A 22,063-nucleotide genomic window follows, 5' to 3' on the forward strand; every position below is an offset into this window, starting at 1 on the left:
ACCAGGCTAGATGTTGAAACTATATATATGCAAACTGAAGTGAACTACTATGTTTTTATTAACATAATTTATAACAACTAGCTTATTTTTACTACAATATCTATTTGAGATAAAAATTTATTTTGGATATCATTTCCAGGTAATTACCTTGATTCTGCATTATCTATGGAACATAATCTGAGTTTTTTTTTTTTTTACAGTTGGTAGATACTTATGTACAAGATTTTGCTGTGAAAATCAGGGCAAGAAGGTAGTGATGCAAGGTAGCAGATAACATTGAAATACATTTTTGAAAATAATTTTTAAAATTGTTATACTGCAATTAGATTACTTGAGCTAATAGCATAGCTTTATTTTATTTTATTTTATTTTATTATTTTTTTGAGACACAGTCTTGCTCTGTTGCCCAGGCTGGAGTGCAGTTGCCGATATTGGCTCACTTCAGCCTCCGCCTCCTGGGCTCAAGCAATTCTCGTGCCTCAGCCTCCTGAAAGCTGGGACCACAGGTCTGCCCACCACGCAGGGCTAATTTTTTTATTTTTAGTGGAGACAGGGTTTTGCCATGTTGCCCAGGCTGACCTCAAACTCCTAGTCTCAAGTGATCCAACCGCCTCGATCTCCCAAAGTGCCGGCATTACAGGTGTGAGCCACCACGCTCGTCTTAATTGCATAGTTCTAGAGATCCATATTGGATTAGCTCTTCTGTAGTGTCCTGATGACCTGTGACCAATGATAAGAGCATGGAATTAGGTAGTTTCTATGACGAGGCATCTTTTCTGGAAACTAATAGCTACAGTATCAAGAGTTTTAAAAGCCCCTCTCCTCTGGTCTCAATGGAGTCAAAGAAAGCTCTCCTGACTGCTCCTGAAAAGGGATTTCAAATGAAACTGTTTCAAATTGCTGAATAGCCTGGCTAATCCTGCCTGTCTCCAATCACATACTCCGAATCCATATTTTTCTCACTGTGGTAAGCTTTCCAACTATTTTGTAGATAGCAAAACTTATATTTGGAATAACTTGGTGCTTCTGTGGTAGTAAAACCATGACTGAAATGTATCTCTGTGGAAACCCTTAATTCATTTAAAATGTGTTATTCCTCCTAATGATTCAAGGCTTCAAATATTTCAATGGTAAAGAAAGAGCATTTTCTATTCACAGGGAATATTCATTTACTTCTTCAGTACTTTGTGTGTCTAAAGAAGAAAAATATGAGATTACATGAGACATATACTTTTTCAGTGTTACTGATCATATTCCCTTATCTAAATTCTTTAATAACTAACTTTATTATTCCTAAAATATAAATCAAAAATAATGCACATTTTTCAGCACCACTATACACATGTTCATTTTTTGGTTTTAGATATTAATCTATACCCAATTCAAACTGTGGAAGCTGAACTAACATGACTGAAATAAAATAGTGTTATATTTTGTTCTTTAGACTCTTTTTTCCCCTCCTGAGATTTTGATATGTACTTGGAGAGTTTTGAGTCAATATTTATTTGATTTGTTTTCTTTTCTGGAGTAATATTGTAAATACTTTAAAGATTTTGATTGAGTGAGAGGTGTGAGCTATATTTTCTTCTTTCCTGTATGATATACATACATTGTTTTCAATCTCATTTCTATTAAATAACTATAGGAAAGCCCACAGCCTTGTTATTTTACATATCACTATTTAGATATTTGTTATTTATTTATTTGTGTTGGCCTGAAGTAAATGTTACTTGTGTACAATATTTGAAGGATAGATTTATTTTATAAATTAATAGTTTAAATAATATTTTGCCAGCATTTGAAATGAACAAATGTTTGGACAATGAAAACATCAGTATGAAAGGGAATACTGTAATTACTTTAGTACATAGTATTCCTTAATATCTATTAAAATTGGTCCAAGCAAACTCTAATTATGAACATCATATTAACATTTGATCTAATTACTGAATATAATTAAAAGCAAAATAAGTTAATTTACTAAAGAATTCTGAAATTTACTATTTTCAGTATTTCAGGATAACCAACATCTTTATTCTATTAATCTAGATGAATAAATTTCCATATATTAATGTTGTTTACTTGTAATGTTAGTGTGCTCAAAAAGTATTGTTAACTTTTAAAATTCAATTATACAGATAATATTCTTTTTATCTCAGGAATAGATCATCATTAAAAACTATTAATGTCACTGAAACATCATTGGAGTTATCAGATTTGGATTATAATGTTGAATACAGTGCCTATGTAACAGCTAGCACCAGATTTGGTGATGGGAAAACAAGAAGCAATATCATTAGCTTTCAAACACCAGAGGGAGGTGAGTTAAGGATGTATGCCAATTAAAAGACTGTTCTTTTTCTTTAAAAAAAAAAAATCCTGCCCAGAAAAAAATTCAAATATCGAAATGTATGATGAAGCCTAATATTCATCATCAGTTTGATGAAAAATTGCATTTTGATCACTTTTTAGCTGTGTGATGTTGGGAAAATTAATCTCTGTGTGCCTCAATTTCCCATTGGTAATGTGGAAACAGTATCATTCTACTTCACAGGGTTCTTATGAAGATTACATAAGTTTATATTTTTAAAAGCACTTAGTACAGAAGTTACTTGACAAATAGAATTTTATGTGTTTATTAAATGAAACAACATAAAATGCATGAATCATTTGTCTATGACTTTTATTATTCAATATAAAAATTCTAAGTTATATTAGAATTTCAAATTATGTATTTTGTATTGGAAACCTGTTATAATATTGTTCTCATATCCAGAGCAGTGGACAGGTTTTAGAACGGAGATAGTATTTTATGAGTAAGAAATTCATCTGTCTTCAGCTTGAATATGCCTATAATAAAGTATTAGAGGGGTGACCCAATGCGTTTTATGGATTTCATTTCTGACATTTCTAATTCCAGCTTTTTTGAAAAACATTTTTTATCACTTTAATTTATAAACTGTAGGTAAAATTCAGACGATTTCAGACATTACTTGTAACCACAAATACAGTAATTTGTTCAATTATTTGTTTTATAGCACCAAGCGATCCTCCCAAAGACATTTATTATGTAAACCTCAGTTCTTCATCAATAATTCTTTTCTGGACACCTCCTTCAAAACCTAATGGGATTATACAATATTACTCTGTTTATTACAGAAATACTTCAGGTACTTTTATGCAGGTAAGAACTGAATTTTCTTCTAGTTCTTTATTAACATCCTTAAATTTTATTAATAATACAGACTTGTCACGGTAAAAGAAATTGTTTACCTTACATTGATAATTAGGCACAGATGTATTTTATAAAACTCCCATTGACATAGAAAAATGTGGTGTAGAAATGTCAGATACATTTAATCTCTCTTTACACACACACACACACACACACACACACTTCTATATAAGCTTCACATGTATTAAAAATAGTGAATCTGCCACCTACTGAAAATTCTGTTTATAAAGATAGCCCTCAATTACACTTCCTCCAAGAAGTGTTCTCTAAAGTACTGATGGTATCATTTATCCTCAAAATTATTTATTAGCTAAATTTTTTTTCATTTGTTTGTATACGATATAAATAGTTTTAGTGTTTGGATGTGTTTGTTTTTCCTTAAAAAAAGTTTTTGATAGCAGGAAGGGTTATTATAATAATAGTATATTAGTAGTTAATGTTTAATGTCAGATGAAATGCAGACCACTCGGAATGTGTTTAGTTAATTTGTCATAGATAAGGTTCTAGGTTTGCACAGTTTGTAGATGGGCATTCTCTAGGATGTGAATGATGATGGCTATGAAAATAGCTAAAATGCATTTACTTTGAAAAAATATTTTCAATTTTCAACAGAATTATATTATTTCTCCAAATGAGATGTTTCACAGAACTCTAACATATAAAAAGGATAATTGGAGTGATTATGATTGAATCAAAGAGGCAGAGAGCTGGAATATAATTAGAAAAACACGGCCGGGTGTGGTGGCTCACGCCTGTAATCTCAGCACTTTGGGAGGCCGAGATGGGTGGATCACAAGGTCAGGAGATCGAGATCATCCTGGCTAACACGGTGAAACCCCGTCTCTACTAAAAATACAAAAAATTAGCCGGGCGTGGTGGCGGGCGCCTGTAGTCCCAGCTACTGGGGAGGCTGAGGCGGGAGAATGGCGTCAACCTGGGAGGCGGAGCTTGCAGTGAGAGGAGATCCCGCCACTGCACTCCAGCCTGGGCGACAGAGCAAGACTCCATCTCAAATTAAAAAAAAAAAAAAAAAAAGAAAGAAAAACATAAATTTAGAAGAAATGCTGCAATGTACAGAATACATGCCTTAGTGGTAGAAATTATTGACCACGTTTGTGCCTTAGGTGATTCTTAATTCTTTCTATCCTTTTAAGTAAAAGAAGAAGAAAGATAAGTCTTACAAATTCTGAGTTACCTAATCCCATTTGTGACTGACAGCCCAAGTTTAGTCACTAGTTAGCTCTCCTGAGTAACAGCCTCTGGAATTAAGACTTCAGTGCAGCTATAGTGCAATGTAGGCTAATGAAGAGGGCAAGAGCAGAACTTGCAAGCTACCTCAGGACTAACCTAGCAGGGAGAAAGACAAAGTCCAGAAGGTGGTTTAGTGTTTATATTCTGTTCTATAAGAGTAGGGTTGTATAAGTCTGTCTATTTAAAACTTGATGCAAAGAGAAAACTACTTTATAAAAGACATGTAGATATAATTATAGCTGTAATGAAAGACATGTAGATATAGTTACAGATGTAATCGTAAATCAACATTTTTGAACAAATGCCTTAAGAGCAGAAGGAGAAAGGAAGGTCTAGTTTTCTACTCTATGTCACGCAGTTTTTGCTTTTTGTTTTGTTCTCTGTAGGGAAGAGAAATGGGACCTAGAAAGGCAATTTATTTTTTAACCAAAATGTGGTTTACAGTTGTAACAATATGTCATTATACCCATAGAAGATATGCAAATTGGAGATTTTCCTTCTTTTATGCATTTAAAAAACATTGCACAATTGTTCCAGTAGTTCTAAATTTTAGCAATCATTTTGTCTCTGTACAATTTACTTATGGCTTCTATGTGATTTATATTTTGGTTCTCTTTGCCCATATCTAAATAATATAGCATAAGTATCAAACTATGGTTCCAACATGATCTTCTAAACCTACTTATTCACACCTGGGTGTGTAATATGATCTAATTTGCAATTCATCTGCCTTAGAACATATTATCTTTTATTAAATAATCTTAAGAATGCTTTTAAGTGTGACAGCTGCAAGAGGGCACAGGCTAATGATGTTAAAATATTTCAGAAGTATAGTCTCATATTGCTTGAAGTTTATCCATGCTTTAACTTATTCCTAAAATTAATGTTAAAAATAGCATCAATACCTTCACTACCTAATTTTCTATTTTGAATTAGTAGAAGAAAGCTTCAAAATGAAAATTATGTAGCAGAATAGGTGTATACCTTTTTATTTGTTCCTTATCATCTTTCCCCTTCCTACAGAACTTTGTAGAATATGTCATGCGTGGCATATCATGTTCTGCCTCCTATTACCGATAACTATTGCTTCTCTTAGTTCCCTTATGCCATGACAAGCATCTTGTAGAAAAAGAATTGTGTAATATTTATTTTTGCATCTCCAAAAGTCTTCTGCAGCTATGTCAGACATAGGTTTAATGCTCAATACATATTTTAATTGAAAGATTTTAAAAATATTATAATAGACCAACATCACTTTTAGTACATAGTCATAATTTTGGAGCCCTTGAGTATGTAGCGAAGCCATCTTTCCTTCTTCTTATCTTGGAGAATTTAACCTCTTTGCTACTACTTGGCAATCCATATTGTTCTTCCTTCAGTTGTCGCACATTGTATTTTGTACAGCATATTAACTTTTCTACTTTTTAAGTTTTACCCACTTATGTTTCCTTAGTGTGCGTGGCATAATGTCTTCTATTTTAAAAAGTGTTAAATGGGCCAAGTGTGGTGGCTTACGCCTGTAATCCCAGCACTTTGGGAGGCTGAGGCAGGCAGATCACGAGGTCAGGAGATCGAGACCATCCTGGCTAATACGGTGAAACCCTGTCTCTACTAAAAACACAAAAAATTAGCTGGGCATGGTGGTAGGCTCCTGTAGTCCCAGGTACTCGGGAGGCTGAGGCAGGAGAATGGTGTGAACCCGGGAGGTGGAGGTTGCAGTGAGCCGAGATCGTGCCACTGCCCTCCAGCCTGGGCAACAGAGTGAGACTCTGTTTCAAAGAAAAAAAAAGTGTTAAATGAATATTAGTTGGTTGGTCAAATTTGAAAAGGTTTTACTAAATACCTTCTGATTATATTTATATAAACAAAAGAATAAGCCTTAATTAGATAATTTGTGCCAAAAGACTTTTTTTTGCAAAAATAAACAGCTGAATAAAATAATCATCTGGATAATTGATCTAGTGTTACAAATTTGTTACATGCCTATGCACATTATGTCACACACTCAGCAGGAATGACTTCTGGGTGATTCAGATAATTTGTTATGTATTAGCCATCAAGGTCATAGGTAATCAGAATAAATTCTATAACAAAAACTAAAATTTACATCAAAAAGCTATGTTAATACTTTTAAGTGGTGCTTTATATAAGCCAGTTGTTCCATGTGTAAAGTAGATTTATTGGAAGGTATTAAAGTTCATGGATCATATTTTGTGTGAGATTGCTATATTAAATTTGTCTATTTCTATGTAAATCACCACAAAATTGAAGTAAATCTTTTATTGGACTATATTTTTCCCTGAATACTGGCAAAAGAACTGTAAAATTTTGCTAAATTTAATTTGTTGATAAATTTCAGAACCATTCTTACTATAAATTTAGTAAATTTGCTTATCCTATGTTATTCATTTAAATGAAACTAATTACTGTTTTTTTTTATTGTGTGCTAGACGTGGTATTAATGGCTTTTTGTGCTTCATGTCATCTAATCCTCAAAAGTCTCTGAAGTGGAGATGATTATTTCCATTTTACAGTTGAAGGAAGAAAAGCTTTGAGATTAAGTAATTTATCCATGATACCCTGCCAGAATTTGAATGCAGGTCTATAGGACTTAAATGGCTTCATGTGGATTGGAATGATTCAGATTACTCTGTGCAGATGGAAATTACAAAATTATTCATACTGATTAGCTATATGTTTAAGTCTCCTTTTATTTTAGAATTAATTTTATTTGGCTATGTGTTTTATTTTTAAAATCTGATAGGAAAGAAAATGATTGCATAAATACCCTAATACTTTTTTTTAAGGCTTGGGGAAAAATGTAACTAGGAGTCAGGCAAGAGAATTTAAAACTTTCTCTTACTCTACATGTCAGAGAGTACATCAGTCTGCCATCCCTTTGCTACAACTGTGAGAAGCAAAGTCTGAAAAGAAATGCGAAAGTCTGAAAACCCGCTAAATGTGAATAATAGTGATTTGAGTTCATAGAAAGAGGCAAACACATTCGAAATTCCTTCATCACAAATGGAAAGAAACACAATTAAAAGTTTTCTAATACTCCCAAACTTGTTTAAAATTAGCTGATGCTTTGAAAATTACTTGAATGTTTTTATAAGGAAAGTGACACTGATCAGCACAGTTGTAGCATTTCCATTTGGCTACTTGACCTTCTTCATTGTTGGCTTGGCGTTTTTACTCTTTGCTATTTTTTTGTGTTGGCTTTGCAATAAAAACCACCATCTATTTCTCTTTTAGTACAAACATATTTCCAGTTTAATTGTTGCAATAAAAAATGTTCTATGTCGATTTTCCTAAAACAATGTATTAAAATAATGATAAATAATAAAATCGATTCATTGATAACAATTATTTTGAAGTGTTCATGCATACTAAAAAAATACATTCTAAACAATGAAAGCTATGTGTTTATTTTTCAGAATTTTACACTCCATGAAGTAACCAATGACTTTGACAATATGACTGTATCCACAATTATAGATAAACTGGCAATATTCAGCTACTATACATTTTGGTTAACAGCAAGTACTTCAGTTGGAAATGGGAATAAAAGCAGTGACATCATTGAAGTATACACCGATCAAGACAGTATGTAAACAAAAAACACTTACTAATCTTTAATATGATTAATTTAAAACTTATTATTTTAGGAACTTTTTCTATTTGTTTGAATTTGTAATAACATCTTTTATTTAGACACGTTCATTACAGGAGTTTGAAAATGCAATTAATATACTTACAAAACTATTGCAGTAATAGCCTCTTCTGTTCAAGAAAACTGCTAACATCCATTCATGAAAATTCTGTTTTTTTTATTGCTTCAAAAGATGTCATGGCCATCCAGTTACGGGCACAAAAAGTACTGCATACATGGATGAATTTTCCAATAGTTAATTTATTTATTCATTTTCTTTAAGGACTTAAAAAATCTCTAGCAACTTGTTTTCTTTTCAGACTTTGAGTCTACACAGGACTCTGCAGCCCTTCTCTTCTCACTGTGTTTGTGACTAATATATCCAGAGTATTTTCCTTAACTCCAGAAGTTTCTCGTATGCATCTTCTGAAGAATCCTATTTATCCTGAGTATTCAGAAAGCTATATGATTGAAGATCTTGATGTTTTTTATGTTTCAATTTTCAGAATACAGTGATAAGTGGATCATTGCCTATTTTTCTTGTAGTTGTTTCTGTCATCCATTTGATTGTTTATTTTCAAAGATTAATCCCTTATTGAGAAATGGAAGTGACCTAAACTTCTGCAGTAAAACTCCATGTTTATTATCTGAAAGCCATAAATTGACAGATTCCTTAAGCATGAGAAGTGAATGCTTGATTTGTTGTTGGAACAGTCTTTTGAATTGTTGACAAGTTGGTCAACATAAAAATAAATGATACATGTGGGGAAATATGTATTTGGGGAGACTTTAGCAAAAATGTTATATTGTAATATATGATCAATACCATTTCAGGCATTCTTTAAATGCATATCTCTCCCAGGATTTTTGCCAACCTATGACATTTTATCAGTTATAATTTCCACACCATGGATAATAAGCACCTACTATGCACTACTCCAGGTGGATGTCAAATTTACATTAATAGAGTTTAATGTCACAATACAACTTATATCTGAGAATTGGAACTTGTGTGTAAGTAGAGTAACTGTAATATACAAATGTGAGTTGGTAGTCTGGTGACTGGAGAGATTTTGAGACTAGATCTTGGGAAACTTTTAGTATTGATTCTTTTGGCTACTCACATGACCTTGGAGAAGTCACTTAATGGCTCTGAGCTTTAGTTTCCTCATATGTACAACAAGGGTAATATTTAGAAGAAATAAGCTAAAAAGATGGTTTAAATAATATAAATTATCAAAATATTTAAATAAAGCAGTATACATACACATATTATGCACACACACGCACACACACACAATCTCCACACAGTAGGAAAGAAGAGCTAAGAGAATATTATAGAAACAATTTCCATACATATTAAAGATGACAGAGTTTATTTTGAATGATTTTTAAAATAATTATTTAGAAGATATTTTATAATAGGTGAATGTTTGCCACATCTGCATTTAAATAATTTAAGAGCTGATGATGTAATAGTTGCCATTTCAACAATTATACTCAGTTTGTGAATTTAGATTCTGTTTAGGGTAACTGATGATTTTTGTATTTTGCCCATTACCTATCATAGTACCTGAAGGGCTTGTTGGAAACCTGACTTACGAATCCATTTCGTCAACTGCAATAAATGTAAGCTGGGTCCCACCAGCTCAACCAAACGGTCTAGCCTTCTACTATGTTTCACTGATCTTACAGCAGACTCCTCGCCACATGAGACCACCTCTAGTTACATATGAGAGAAGCATATATTTTGATAATCTGGAAAAATACACTGATTATATATTAAAAATTACTCCATCAACAGAAAAGGGATTCTCTGATACCTATACTGTCCAGCTATACATCAAAACTGAAGAAGATGGTAGGCTAGACCCTTTTATTTTCTGTTAAGCAGATTGTTGTTTTCATTTACATTGCTTTCTGATAGGAAATAGTCTTCAATTATTTTGATTCTGTTTGATCTCAAGTAATTAGCCTTTCAATAAACACAATGTTTCTTAAAATAATCTGCTAAGAAAATCAAATCCCATTATGATTGAATCCTCTTTATTTAATGCTGATTCACTTTTGTTTCATTTAATATTCTCTTTTTCTTTTATAGTCCCAGAAACTTCACCAATAATCAACACTTTTAAAAACCTTTCCTCTACCTCAGTTCTCTTATCATGGGATGCCCCAGTAAAGCCAAATGGTGCAATAATAAGTTATGATTTAACTTTACAAGGACCAAATGAAAATTATTCTTTCATTACTTCTGATAATTACATAATATTGGAAGAGCTTTCACCATTTACATTATATAGCTTTTTTGCTGCTGCAAGAACTAGAAAAGGACTTGGTCCTTCCAGTATTCTTTTCTTTTACACAGATGAGTCAGGTAAGCCAGAATCCACATTTCTTCAACAATTTCACTGTTGCAGCGCCTGCTCTCTCTTTTTAAGGAACAGCATGGAATATGAAAGGATATCTGATTGTCTATTTGTAACAGCCTTACCATTATATTTACTTTGTTGAATTTTTTTTTTTGCAATTTGAGCTTCAGAATTTCCTGTTCTGTTTAAAGCTACTTTGGAACTACTCTGTCCAAATACATATTATAATTAATTATGATATTTGTTTCTGAAATTTAAATATGATCATTTTATAAATCTTTTTAAACTAGTGTCTTCAAGAAAGTAAGTCACAGTGCTATTTTTATGTTAAAAGTTTTATGAATGTAAGTTTCTTCATGTGTTTTCCTACAGTGCCTTTAGCTCCTCCACAAAATTTGACTTTAATCAACTGTACTTCAGACTTTGTATGGCTGAAATGGAGCCCAAGTCCTCTTCCAGGCGGTATTGTTAAAGTATATAGTTTTAAAATTCATGAACATGAAACTGACACTATATATTATAAGGTAGGTTGATTATAACGGTATATGTTTATTTTTTAAAATCAGAAATTGAATTAAAATCTTTTGACATATAGGAGGAAAATGGACTACTAAATTAAACAATGACTTTTTTTTTAAACTTCTTTATTTCCTACAATTTAAGGATGCTTATGGAAAACACAAGCAAGCATTTGACAGATATATAAGCTGAATACTTCATAGAGCAATGTACTTAGATTTGTAACTTCCAGATATCTACAATTTAAGAAACAGTTGCATCATTTTGTTAATGCTGGAAACTGTATAGTAATTTTTTTATGACTTACAAATATAAAATGTATTTCTATCTATTGTTAACAGCAGCACCAAGGGAATCTTTTTAACCTTTTAGAAAGGTATTCATCTTTATTCTGGACTTCTGGTCATCTTTCCCGATAGCATATGATCCTACACTAATTGGTCTTTTACAATATATCCTTATTTTTTTTATTTTCAAGAGTAATTCATTTGCAACACTAACCACATTTTCCCTCCTCCATTTTTGGAATTCAGAATTAGTGAAAAATATCCACAGAACTGATGCAACAAAGAGTCTCAAATATATGTCTGTGATTTCTAGCATTTAATTGCCAAAATGTAATTAACAAGCATTTATTTAAGAAAAGTTTCTTATTTTTTTCCCCAAAGGCAAATGAAGTCCTGGAATGTTCTTATTTAGTTTACAGCAAGAAGAGTGCAAAAAATCTGCAGTAAACATTTTACTCAATATTATGAGCATTAAAATTTATGACTATGGTAAATCATTGTTATAGCATATGTAGTTTACAAATTGAATAGTAAAAGTCAAAAGCAGGCATTAACTTTATGTCATCAGGAACAATGTCTTTCTGGAAACCAAGATATTACTTTAAAACTTGATAGTCTGAGTATAATTTGAATCATATTACTCCATAAATGTGAAATTTGTTTCCCAGAGGTGTGAAATTACATTAAATGACATGAAGCCTCTTGCCGTTTAATATCTATCCCTGGTTTGATTAACATTATTCCATTTTTTATTTGCTTTGTCTGTATGGGTCACTGGGAGATAGATATCAAAAGGAAAAAAGAATCATTTTCTTAGAGTAATCGCATTCCTAGGATAATTGTGTATGTGTGTTAGAGTGTGGTTGTCTATATATGGATCTTATCTCCTCAGAATGGTGATCTGTAACATGGGCTCTCTTAGCATAGTGGTGAAGCAAGGGCTCTGACTTCAAATTACCTGGCTCAGATTCTGCCTTTGAGACTTACTGTGCTTCAGTAGGGACATTGCTTACCTTTTTTTTTTTCTTTTGAATGTAATTCCAACCTTTATTCCTTAAATAGTTTTATTTTTATTTATTTTTATTTTATCTTATTATTATTACACTTTAAGTTTTAGGGTACATGTGCACAATGTTCAGGTTACTTACATATATATACATGTGCCATGCTGGAGTGCTGCACCCATTAACTCGTCATTTAGCATTAGGTATATCTCCTAATGCTATCCCTCCCCGCTCCCCCCACCCCACAACAGTCCCCAGAGTGTGATGTTCCCCATCCTGTGTCCATGTGTTCTCATTGTTCAATTCCCACCTATGAGTGAGAACATGCGGTGTTTGGTTTTTTGTCCTTGCGATAGTTTACTGAGAATGATGATTTCCAATTTCATCCACGTCCCTACAAAGGACATGAACTCATCATTTTTTATGGCTGCATAGTATTCCATGGTGTATATGTGCCACATTTTCTTAATCCAGTCTATCATTGTTGGACATTTGGCTTGGTTCCAAGTCTTTGCTATTGTGAATAGTGCTGCACTAAACATACGTGTGCATGTGTCTTTATAGCCGCATGATTTATAGTCCTTTGGGTATATACCCAGTAATGGGATGGCTGGGTCAAATGGTATTTCTAGTTCTAGATCCCTGAGGAATCGCCACACTGACTTCCACAATGGTCGAACTAGTTTACAGTCCCACCAGCAGCGTAAAAGTGTTCCTATTTCTCCACATCCTCTCCAGCACCTGTTGTTTCCTGACTTTTTAATGATTGCCATTCTAACTGGTGTGAGATGGTATCTCATTGTGGTTTTGATTTGCATTTCTCTGATGGCCAGTGATGGTGAGCATATTTTCATGTGTTTTTTGGCTGCATAAATGTCTTCTTTTGAGAAGTGTCTGTTCATGTCCTTTGCCCACTTTTTGATGGGGTTGTTTGTTTTTTTCTTGTAAATTTGTTGGAGTTCATTGTAGATTCTGGATATTAGCCCTTTGTCAGATGAGTAGATTGCAAAAATTTTCTCCCATTCTGTAGGTTGCCTGTTCACTCTGATGGTAGTTTCTTTTGCTGTGCAGAAGCTCTTTAGTTTAATTAGATCCCATTTGTCAATTTTGGCTTTTGTTGCCATTGCTTTTGGTGTTTTAGACATGAAGTCCTTGCCCATGCCTATGTCCTGAATGGTAATGCCTGGGTTTTCTTCTAGGGTTTTTATGGTTTTGGGTCTAACGTTTAAGTCTTTAATTCATCTTGAATTAATTTTTGTATAAGGTGTAAGGAAGGGATCCAGTTTCGGCTTTTTACATATGGCTAGGCAGTTTTCTCAGCACCATTTATTAAATAGGGAATCCTTTCCCCATTGCTTGTTTTTCTCAGGTTTGTCAAAGATCAGATAGTTGTAGATATGTGGTGTTATTTCTGAGGGCTCTGTTCTGTTCCATTGATTTATATCTCTGTTTTGGCACCAGTACCATGCATGAAAATGGTCACACTGCCCAAGATAATTTATAGATTCAATGCCATCCCCATCAAGCTACCAATGACTTTCTTCACAGAATTGGAAAAAACTACTTTAAAGTTCATATGGAACCAAAAAAGAGCCCGCATCGCCAACTCAATCCTAAGCCAAAAGAACAAAGCTGGAGGCATCACGCTTACCTCTTAATGCAAAATGGGAGTTACAAAGATGTGTACATTCGAAATTGAGGATTATAAAGGAAAGTCTCCATAGAGCATTTCGAACAATTCCAAGCATGTGATAAACATGTTAGCTATTGTTGCTGTGATTGTACACAGTTTTTAAAAGAACAAAAAAAACTGTCCAACATTGTAATAGCACTCAGCATGAAATGACAATATGCCATTATGTGAACATGAGAATAACTTATATTCTAAGATTTGTAAACAGGTTTTCTCAATAGAAGCACATCTTTAATATTTCAGAAGTAGCAAAAATACCATCTTTATACCATTAAGTATTCAATACATCCTTTGGGATGGGCAGTAGTTTTGTGTTTTAAAATCTACTACCTCATGTTACTCCTTTTTACATCTATTTTCTCTTTCATCAATTTTCATAATCTTATTTGCTTTCAAATTCCTTTAAATATGCTCTCATGCCATCTTTTTCCCTGTCTCAGCATCTAGTTACTATATCTGCTTTCCTTTTTCTATTTCACTTTCTCTCCTAGTGTGTTCTATTTTCCTTTCGCTTTCATCTACCCAGATATCCTGACAGTATCAATTTATATTTTTTTCTCTGTTTTTCTATTCTTTTTTTTCTTTCAAATTATGTGTGCATTTGTGGAGCTAGAATAATGCTAGAACCACTTCAAATGTTACTGCTATCCCAGTCAATCCACTCTGGTCCACAGATAATGAAATCAATAGGTGACTTAGGTCACTCATACATACTGAAAGAAATTATTTATTTAGTACAAAGTTCTATTAAAATATGTTTGTAAGTATTCATCACTCATGTTTCCCTTTTTGACAGCACATTCTTGTGTAAATCTGTTCACTATCCCATAAACTACTCTCTTATTATTATGCCCTCTTGGGTTCAGTTGTTTCTCTGGTTTTTAGCGCTTCCTAACCAAAATCATAATTTGCTTGTTTTGTGTTTAATTTTTTCTCATTCAGAAATTGTAGATTTCTCTAGTTAATATAAAAATTCCTTGATGGCAGGGACCATGCCTTATATGTGTCTATAATCTCCAGATTATCTAATGGTATGTTTTGTAAATAGTAAGCAGGAAAGAATGACTGAAATAAAGAGATTCAGTAAACCCCTAAAGTAAGTCAGTGAATTTCTGGAGATTATTTTAAAATAGGATTCTAATTGTAAATTCCCCAAGAATTAATATTCTTGTTAAAATTTCTGTCACCGTGGTGTTTAATAAATGATCAACATGGTTTATATTTTTTCAGATATAATGTAAGATTCCTACATTTATATCACATGGGAGATTATCTTCTCTGTCCATGAGGATAATTGATTAATCTTAACTGCTTTCTTGGTTAGGACAATTATCTTTGAATGAAAACTTTGTACTTTATGATAATTTTTTCTATGAGAAAGCATATTCCTCCTTGGGCAGCTATGATACTCTTTTTTTCCTTTTCTCATATCTCTAAAAACAGTGTCAAATTAGAAATTTAGGAATTGGCTGGGAAAACTCCCAATTTAAGCTTCATGGAAGCAGATATTTTAAAATTATTATTCACTGCTGTTTTGCCAGTGTCTACATACAGTAGCTGAAGAACAAATAAATTTACACAGGAATGCTGTGGGTATTAAAAATGAATTTAGATGACTTCAGAAAAATCAAGTATCTCTGACCACACACAAGTTGGATTTAAATTGCAGACTGTAATTATAGCAAATTTAAAAAAATGAGTATATAATTCCAAGTAAAAATCATGAAAATAAAACACTCTAGTTTTTTAAAAAGGCAGTTATATGCCAGGTGCAGTGACTCACGCCTGTAATCCCAGCACTTTGGGAGGCTGAGGTGGGCAGATCACCTCAGGTCAGGAGTTGAAGACCAGCCTGGCCAACATGGCTAAACTCCGTCTCTACTAAAAAGCACAAAAATTAGCTGGGTGTGGTGGCACGCGCCTGTAGTCCCAGCTACTTGGGAGGCTAAGGCAGGGAGAATGGCTTGAACCTGGGAGGTGGAGGTTGCAGCAAGCAGAGATCACGCCACTGCACTCCAACCTGGGCAACAAAATGAGACTCTGTCAAGAAAAAAATAAAAAGTCTAAAAAAGGCAATTATGAGGTTCTTCAGGGAAAAGAAGGTGCCCAATTCATCCTTGTATCATAAACTGAGCACACTCTATGGCACAAAATAAATGCTAATATTTGTTTTATTATAATTTAAAATATCCATGCTTATTAAACTATAGGTTAAATATAAAAGGAATAACCTCAATGAAAATATTCATGTACCATAAAACCTAAAGTATAATAATAATAATAAAAAAATTAAAAAAATAAAAAAATAAATAAATAAATAAAAAATAAAAAAAAGAAAATATTCCAGTGATGAACAATTTTTTGACAATGCATTGACTAATAATTTTTTTTCTGCTTTTCAGAATATATCTGGTTTTAAAACTGAAGCCAAACTTGTTGGACTGGAACCAGTCAGCACCTACTCTATCCGTGTATCTGCGTTCACCAAAGTTGGAAATGGCAATCAGTTTAGTAATGTAGTAAAATTCACAACCCAAGAATCAGGTTAGATACAGTTTTTGAGCCTAAAATGTTTCTTTTTATATTTAACACCTTTCTTTTCCTTTTCTTAGTTTATATGATAAAGTATCATTACTTAAGAGTCTACTCAAAGGGAAATTGCATTTCAGTGCTTTACGTTTAGTCTTGGTCTTGTGTGAAATCATAGGCTGTATGTGTGTTTATACATATATTTTTACACATGGTTTTTCCTTTTGAACAGAAGAAATTGAAATAAAAAAGTAGTTTGGGAAAAAAATAGCCTTCTAGATATCTGTGAAAATTACCTAATTCTTAGAACTGTTTGAGACAGCTGAGGAAAAAGGGGGAAATGAACTAGCAGTCACTTTTAACAGGCTGATTTATATTTTTAATGAAACAATATCTATAATTTTCTTTTAAGAAGATGAGTTGTGACATTTGGAGAGCATGAGTCATTGCATAAGCCCCCTATGTTCCCATCATCCCATCTTTACCATGTGGGGGACACTGAAATATCATTGGTCTAATTCATCAACAGCTTACCTGCTGTGTCACACATGTAGTATACATGACATATCTTGCCTTTGTGGGCACACTGAATAGTTTTTATTTAGGACCTATTTAATGATGGCTTAGAAATGTACTTTTCCTTTTCTCAACTGGACCATACTTTTAAAAGCACCTCTTCTTAATTTTTTTTTTTGTTTACTTCTGTCAATGTTTATTGAATGAGCAAAAGATCTCGTTCTAGTCATTTCTTCTTATCAGCTCTGGATGCACTTCCTGGTATGTTAGTGAATCTTTAAATTGAGATTGTAGACCACTGACTACTAAATTAATCATTTTCGCATAAATTTATGACTACCTGAGACTGTTTTTCATGCATTCCTGTAAGAGATGCAAAATAAATAGCATTTATAGTGGATAAAAGTACATGCTGTGAAGTCATTTTCTGGATTTGAATTTGAGCCCCATGACCTACTAGTTGTATAATCTTGGCAAAGGCTCATGACTCTGTGAGCCTCTGTATCCTTAACTGAAAAGAAGCACACATTAGCAGTAGCCATCTCATAATGTTGTTGTCAAAAATATTTGAAAAGATCCACATAAAGCACTTTATAGAGTATTGGACACACAGTAAATGCCCACTTCATAGAGTGTTGGACACACAGTAAATGCCCCCTGAATATTACTGTTGCCACCATTCCCATGTTACAGATGAAGAAGCCATGATTGAGCCAGATTAGATGAAAAGGACCTTGAGAAAATTAGTGAAGAACCTGACTAGAACACTGGCCTTCTGACTTCTAGTGAAGAGTGGACATGACTGTAGGAAATGCATGTTGTGAATGAGTGATAGAATATAAAAATGTTCAACCCATAAATAAAAAAATATTTTAATAATATTTGTACTTGAGGACAATAAGAATCAAGGCTAATCTTGTAGAAAGTGCTCTGTAAACCAATAAATATTTTTTATCAGTAAGATAAAATTGTACCCCAACATTCTATACTCTGATTATTTAAATAAATAAAATTTTCACCTTTAAGTGTTTTAATATCCTGGTTAATTTTTTTTGAGGTTCAAAAAATCAGGAAAATAGATATTCACAAAATCTGGATTTAGAAACTAAAGTTCAGCAAATTGTCAACTATCTTATGTTAACTTATTTTATAAAAATGTTGTTATATGATTCTAAAAACAAGGAAGTGAATAGTTAACAGCATTTAATTGCCAGATCCCTTGATCAGCCCAGAAATTATCTTTAAAAAAATTTTTAATGCCACATATTCCCTAAATATTCTCCTTTAGTACTGGTGTCTTGATCTTACAGAGGAAGAAAAGTTTATAACAGCTCAGTTTAGACCCAGGTAGAGCGGTGTAGGCAGGTCAGGGATCACCTGAGTATTCTTTAAAGTACTATGTTTTGCATAATGGCAGCAAGTTATTTTCTTTCAATTTTCATTGTTTTTAATCCACAAATTGACTGTGTCCCAATCTTTCTTCTACCATTATCTTTTACTATGACAAGAAAAGTTATTCTACTAATGCCACCGTTAGGGGACATTGGCTAATTGGACATTTCTGTGGGAAGTAACCAGTCTCTCTAATGTGCAGTCACTTTGGTGGGCTAGGATATTGTTCTTTAACCAGGCCTACCAGATATAGAGGACCTCTGAGAAATTGGGTAAGTTTCAAATAAATTCAGAGAAGCTCTAGAAAATAAGACTGAGACTCCTTAAATCTTCCTTCCAATGATGTCTACAAAAGGTACTTAAAGATGAGATCCTCAAGATTCTTCCAAAGAAGCCATCCCAGTAAAAACCAGTACCTTTAAATTAGTTAGGGGTTTCCAAGTACTGTGAAGCCCAGATTTGTCACATCAGGGAGGCACCTGCATCTATGTTTTGCATAAAAATGTTCCATAATAAAGTATTGCTAAGATTGTTCTTTTCCAATTAAGAGAGCAGTTATCAAACACTGCCTGGGCCTGGGCTTGAGGCTACACATTTGCTTCTGAGCTTTTGAGGATGTGATTGGTGCTTCGAACTGGAAGATATTTAGTGACTGGTTCAATACTGTAATGATGAATACAATAGCATAAAAAGCAAGTCAACAGCCTTTTGATTCAGTCTACGTTAATGACTTTTTAAGCACACATTGAAAATTTGATATATTAAATATTTTTCTAGTTCTACTTCTTAACACAGTTGTATCTAGTGATCACATAATTCAATCAATTATCTACTTACATATGTATACACTTTAACTTTGGGCATATGTTTATCTCTTAAGTTCCAGATGTCGTGCGGAATATGCAGTGCATGGCAACTAGCTGGCAGTCAGTTTTAGTGAAATGGGATCCACCCAAAAAGGCAAATGGAATAATAACGCAGTATATGATAACAGTTGAAAGGACTTCTACAAAAGTCTCTCCCCAAGATCACATGTACACTTTCATAAAGCTTCTTGCCAATACCTCATATGTCTTTAAAGTAAGAGCTTCAACCTCAGCTGGTGAAGGTGATGAAAGCACATGCCATGTCAGCACACTACCTGAAACAGGTAACTAACGTGAAACAGGTAACTAACATGAAACCTTTAACTATTTGGGGATTGTGTCAATATCACCTGCAATCTTTATAGCATACTTATCTAAACATATAAAGCACATATTAAAAAATACAACACAGGCTTTTTATCCCACGTGTTGCTTGAGTACCAGCTGTGTACTACATTGACCCTTCTCCAAAACATTGGGAGATTGAAGGGAGGAAAAAAAGAGAGATGATGCTCTTTACTGTATTTCCACAAATATAAAACCCCAACTTAATGAATTATGCTTTATCATGATTTAAAAGAAGAAATAAACATGTAAACCTTTCATGTATATTTTTAGTCTTACTTGTTTTTATGGAATTCTAGATGTTCTCCTGAACTATATGGTTGCAGTATCAGACTCATTTTCATCTATTTTCTCCCCTTTATACCAGCCTTTATCTTTCATGTTATTTGAATAAAATATCCGGGTCATTAAGGTTTAGTCCACAAGAAGAAATTCTCACCTTCCCTAGCAGTGCTCTGTTCTATATCATAATATCCTTCATCCTATTTTCTTCCATATTCTACCTGCTTATATAAATTAAAACCTGTTTCTTTCCTGATAACACCACTTCACTGTAGATATTGGCAATAATTGTTAACTTCTGGCACATCCAGACCCTTTATCTTGGAAACATCTTTCAAGCCGTCTTGAGGCTGTAAACCTAGAACATCAAGACATAGTCTGCCTTCTCTCTGATTTCAGCATCTAACTCAGCATCCTTTCCTTCTCATTCTTCCAGTGCAACATTTTTTCAGACTACGGTGTTTCCCTTTCCAGGATGGAATAGTTACCTTTCAACAACACCTTCTCTTTGCTCCTTAGATCTCATACCATGTCATTGTGACTTATCCTCCAGGAAGATTCCTCACTCTGAGAAGACCCCATTATTTGTTTTTTCCAAGATGCTGGCTGGTAAATATTTCTAGGAAAACATAGAAATGATTCTACTTTGTTCGTCTATAAATTCATCGTCCTTAATTGTCCCAGCTGCTCCACAACCTTCTATGTATCCTTTGTTTACACTTCATAGGAAATATGTTTGTAGGAATACTCTCTATTCCATATGAAAATTGTTCTCTTTCTGAACCTAGTCTGTTCCCCCATCATCCATATTTATTGTTATTTTACTAATAATATCAAATATATTGATAGGCCCTCCTTCCATCAAAATTTATCCATGTCTTTATTTATGCCCTCCAGTTATCCTCTCTTAGGATGTCCTTGCCTTCGTCTTTCAGGGATCTAGCTGTTCATTTTCATTTTAATCTTATGTCTTCTCTAGAATATTACTCCATCAATTTATTCAAATATCTCCTGCATTTATCCTCTTTCTCTTTTTCTTGCACATTCACCCAAATTGTTGAAAAATCTCAACTGAAGACCTAGTTGGAGTATCAACTCCAAATATATTTGAAATGGAATTTGTGTTACATGAAATCACTGTCTTTTTCTTAGTTTTCTATGCCTGTTCTTGATAATCCACTGGACCCCAAGCCTCATAATTTTATACAATTCCTTACTCCATCTCTTCTACATACAGTCAGGTCTTATCAATTCAATTTCCATCACGGCTCTGCAATTTGCCCCTTCTCCACCTTGACAACCACCGTTGTATATTAGAGGGAACTTGTTGCTTCCTGTAATAACATCTTAACTAGCCTTATCACCCACACTACTTTAGCCTACCCATAAGTGTCATCTTTCCACCTACTCACTTAATTGAATTGGTTCTAACATACAATTAGACCATTTATACATTGGCAGGTGAAGTGTAATATCTGAACAATAAAGTTTAGACGTGTCAAGTTGAGTACCTGAAGCACAGAAGTAATAATGAAAGGCACCATGTGTAGGAGATGGGTTAGAATACTCCAAATATATTACTCATTCTCATTGTCTAGAAAATATCCCAGAATCCATCGCTAATTAGAATTTGGCTTCTCTCTAGCTTTTTATTCTTATATCCTTTTATTGTATCTTCTCATATAGCTGATGTCTGCAGCCAAACTTCATTTACTTAGCATGCTATTTCACTATTTCAGTATTTTAACTCAGAAAACTTATATGAACTAGTATGAACTAATAATTGACTAGATTCTCTTCTTTAAACATACCCAACCGTTTTTCATCATCAGATTGCTTTGCTTCCTTTAGCTGTATTATTATTTTCCCTTTCTGTGACAGATAAAATTTTATTCATTTTTAAAAGCCCAGCTTAAATGTGCCTTCTTTATTAAAGCCTTTAATGGCATTTCTGGACTTCATCCCAGACTTGCTGACTCATAGCCTCAATGAGTGAAGCTTAAGAATCCATGCCCTTAAGAATCTCTCTAGGTAATTCCGATATTCTGTATGTATTGGAGAGTACTGGAGTAGATTACCAGGAACTTTTGAGGACAGGCAAACAGTGTCAGAAAGGTCCA

At 33.4% G+C, this 22,063-nt stretch overlaps 1 protein-coding gene across 1 annotated transcript in view; it reads left to right on the forward strand.

Moving 5' to 3' along the window:
* PTPRQ (protein tyrosine phosphatase receptor type Q) overlaps positions 1 to 22,063 on the forward strand; it is a 217,690-nt gene that overhangs the window by 65,649 nt on the left and 129,978 nt on the right. The window contains exons 18-25 of the mRNA XM_054443718.1: positions 2,160 to 2,320; positions 3,039 to 3,184; positions 7,924 to 8,092; positions 9,709 to 9,999; positions 10,240 to 10,515; positions 10,883 to 11,034; positions 16,416 to 16,557; positions 19,331 to 19,600. Of these exons, the coding sequence (XP_054299693.1) occupies positions 2,160 to 2,320; positions 3,039 to 3,184; positions 7,924 to 8,092; positions 9,709 to 9,999; positions 10,240 to 10,515; positions 10,883 to 11,034; positions 16,416 to 16,557; positions 19,331 to 19,600 (1,607 nt within the window). The remainder of the gene's footprint in view (positions 1 to 2,159; positions 2,321 to 3,038; positions 3,185 to 7,923; positions 8,093 to 9,708; positions 10,000 to 10,239; positions 10,516 to 10,882; positions 11,035 to 16,415; positions 16,558 to 19,330; positions 19,601 to 22,063) is intronic.

Source organism: Pongo pygmaeus, chromosome 10 (genome assembly GCF_028885625.2).
Source record: "Pongo pygmaeus isolate AG05252 chromosome 10, NHGRI_mPonPyg2-v2.0_pri, whole genome shotgun sequence".
NCBI lineage: Eukaryota > Metazoa > Chordata > Mammalia > Primates > Hominidae > Pongo > Pongo pygmaeus.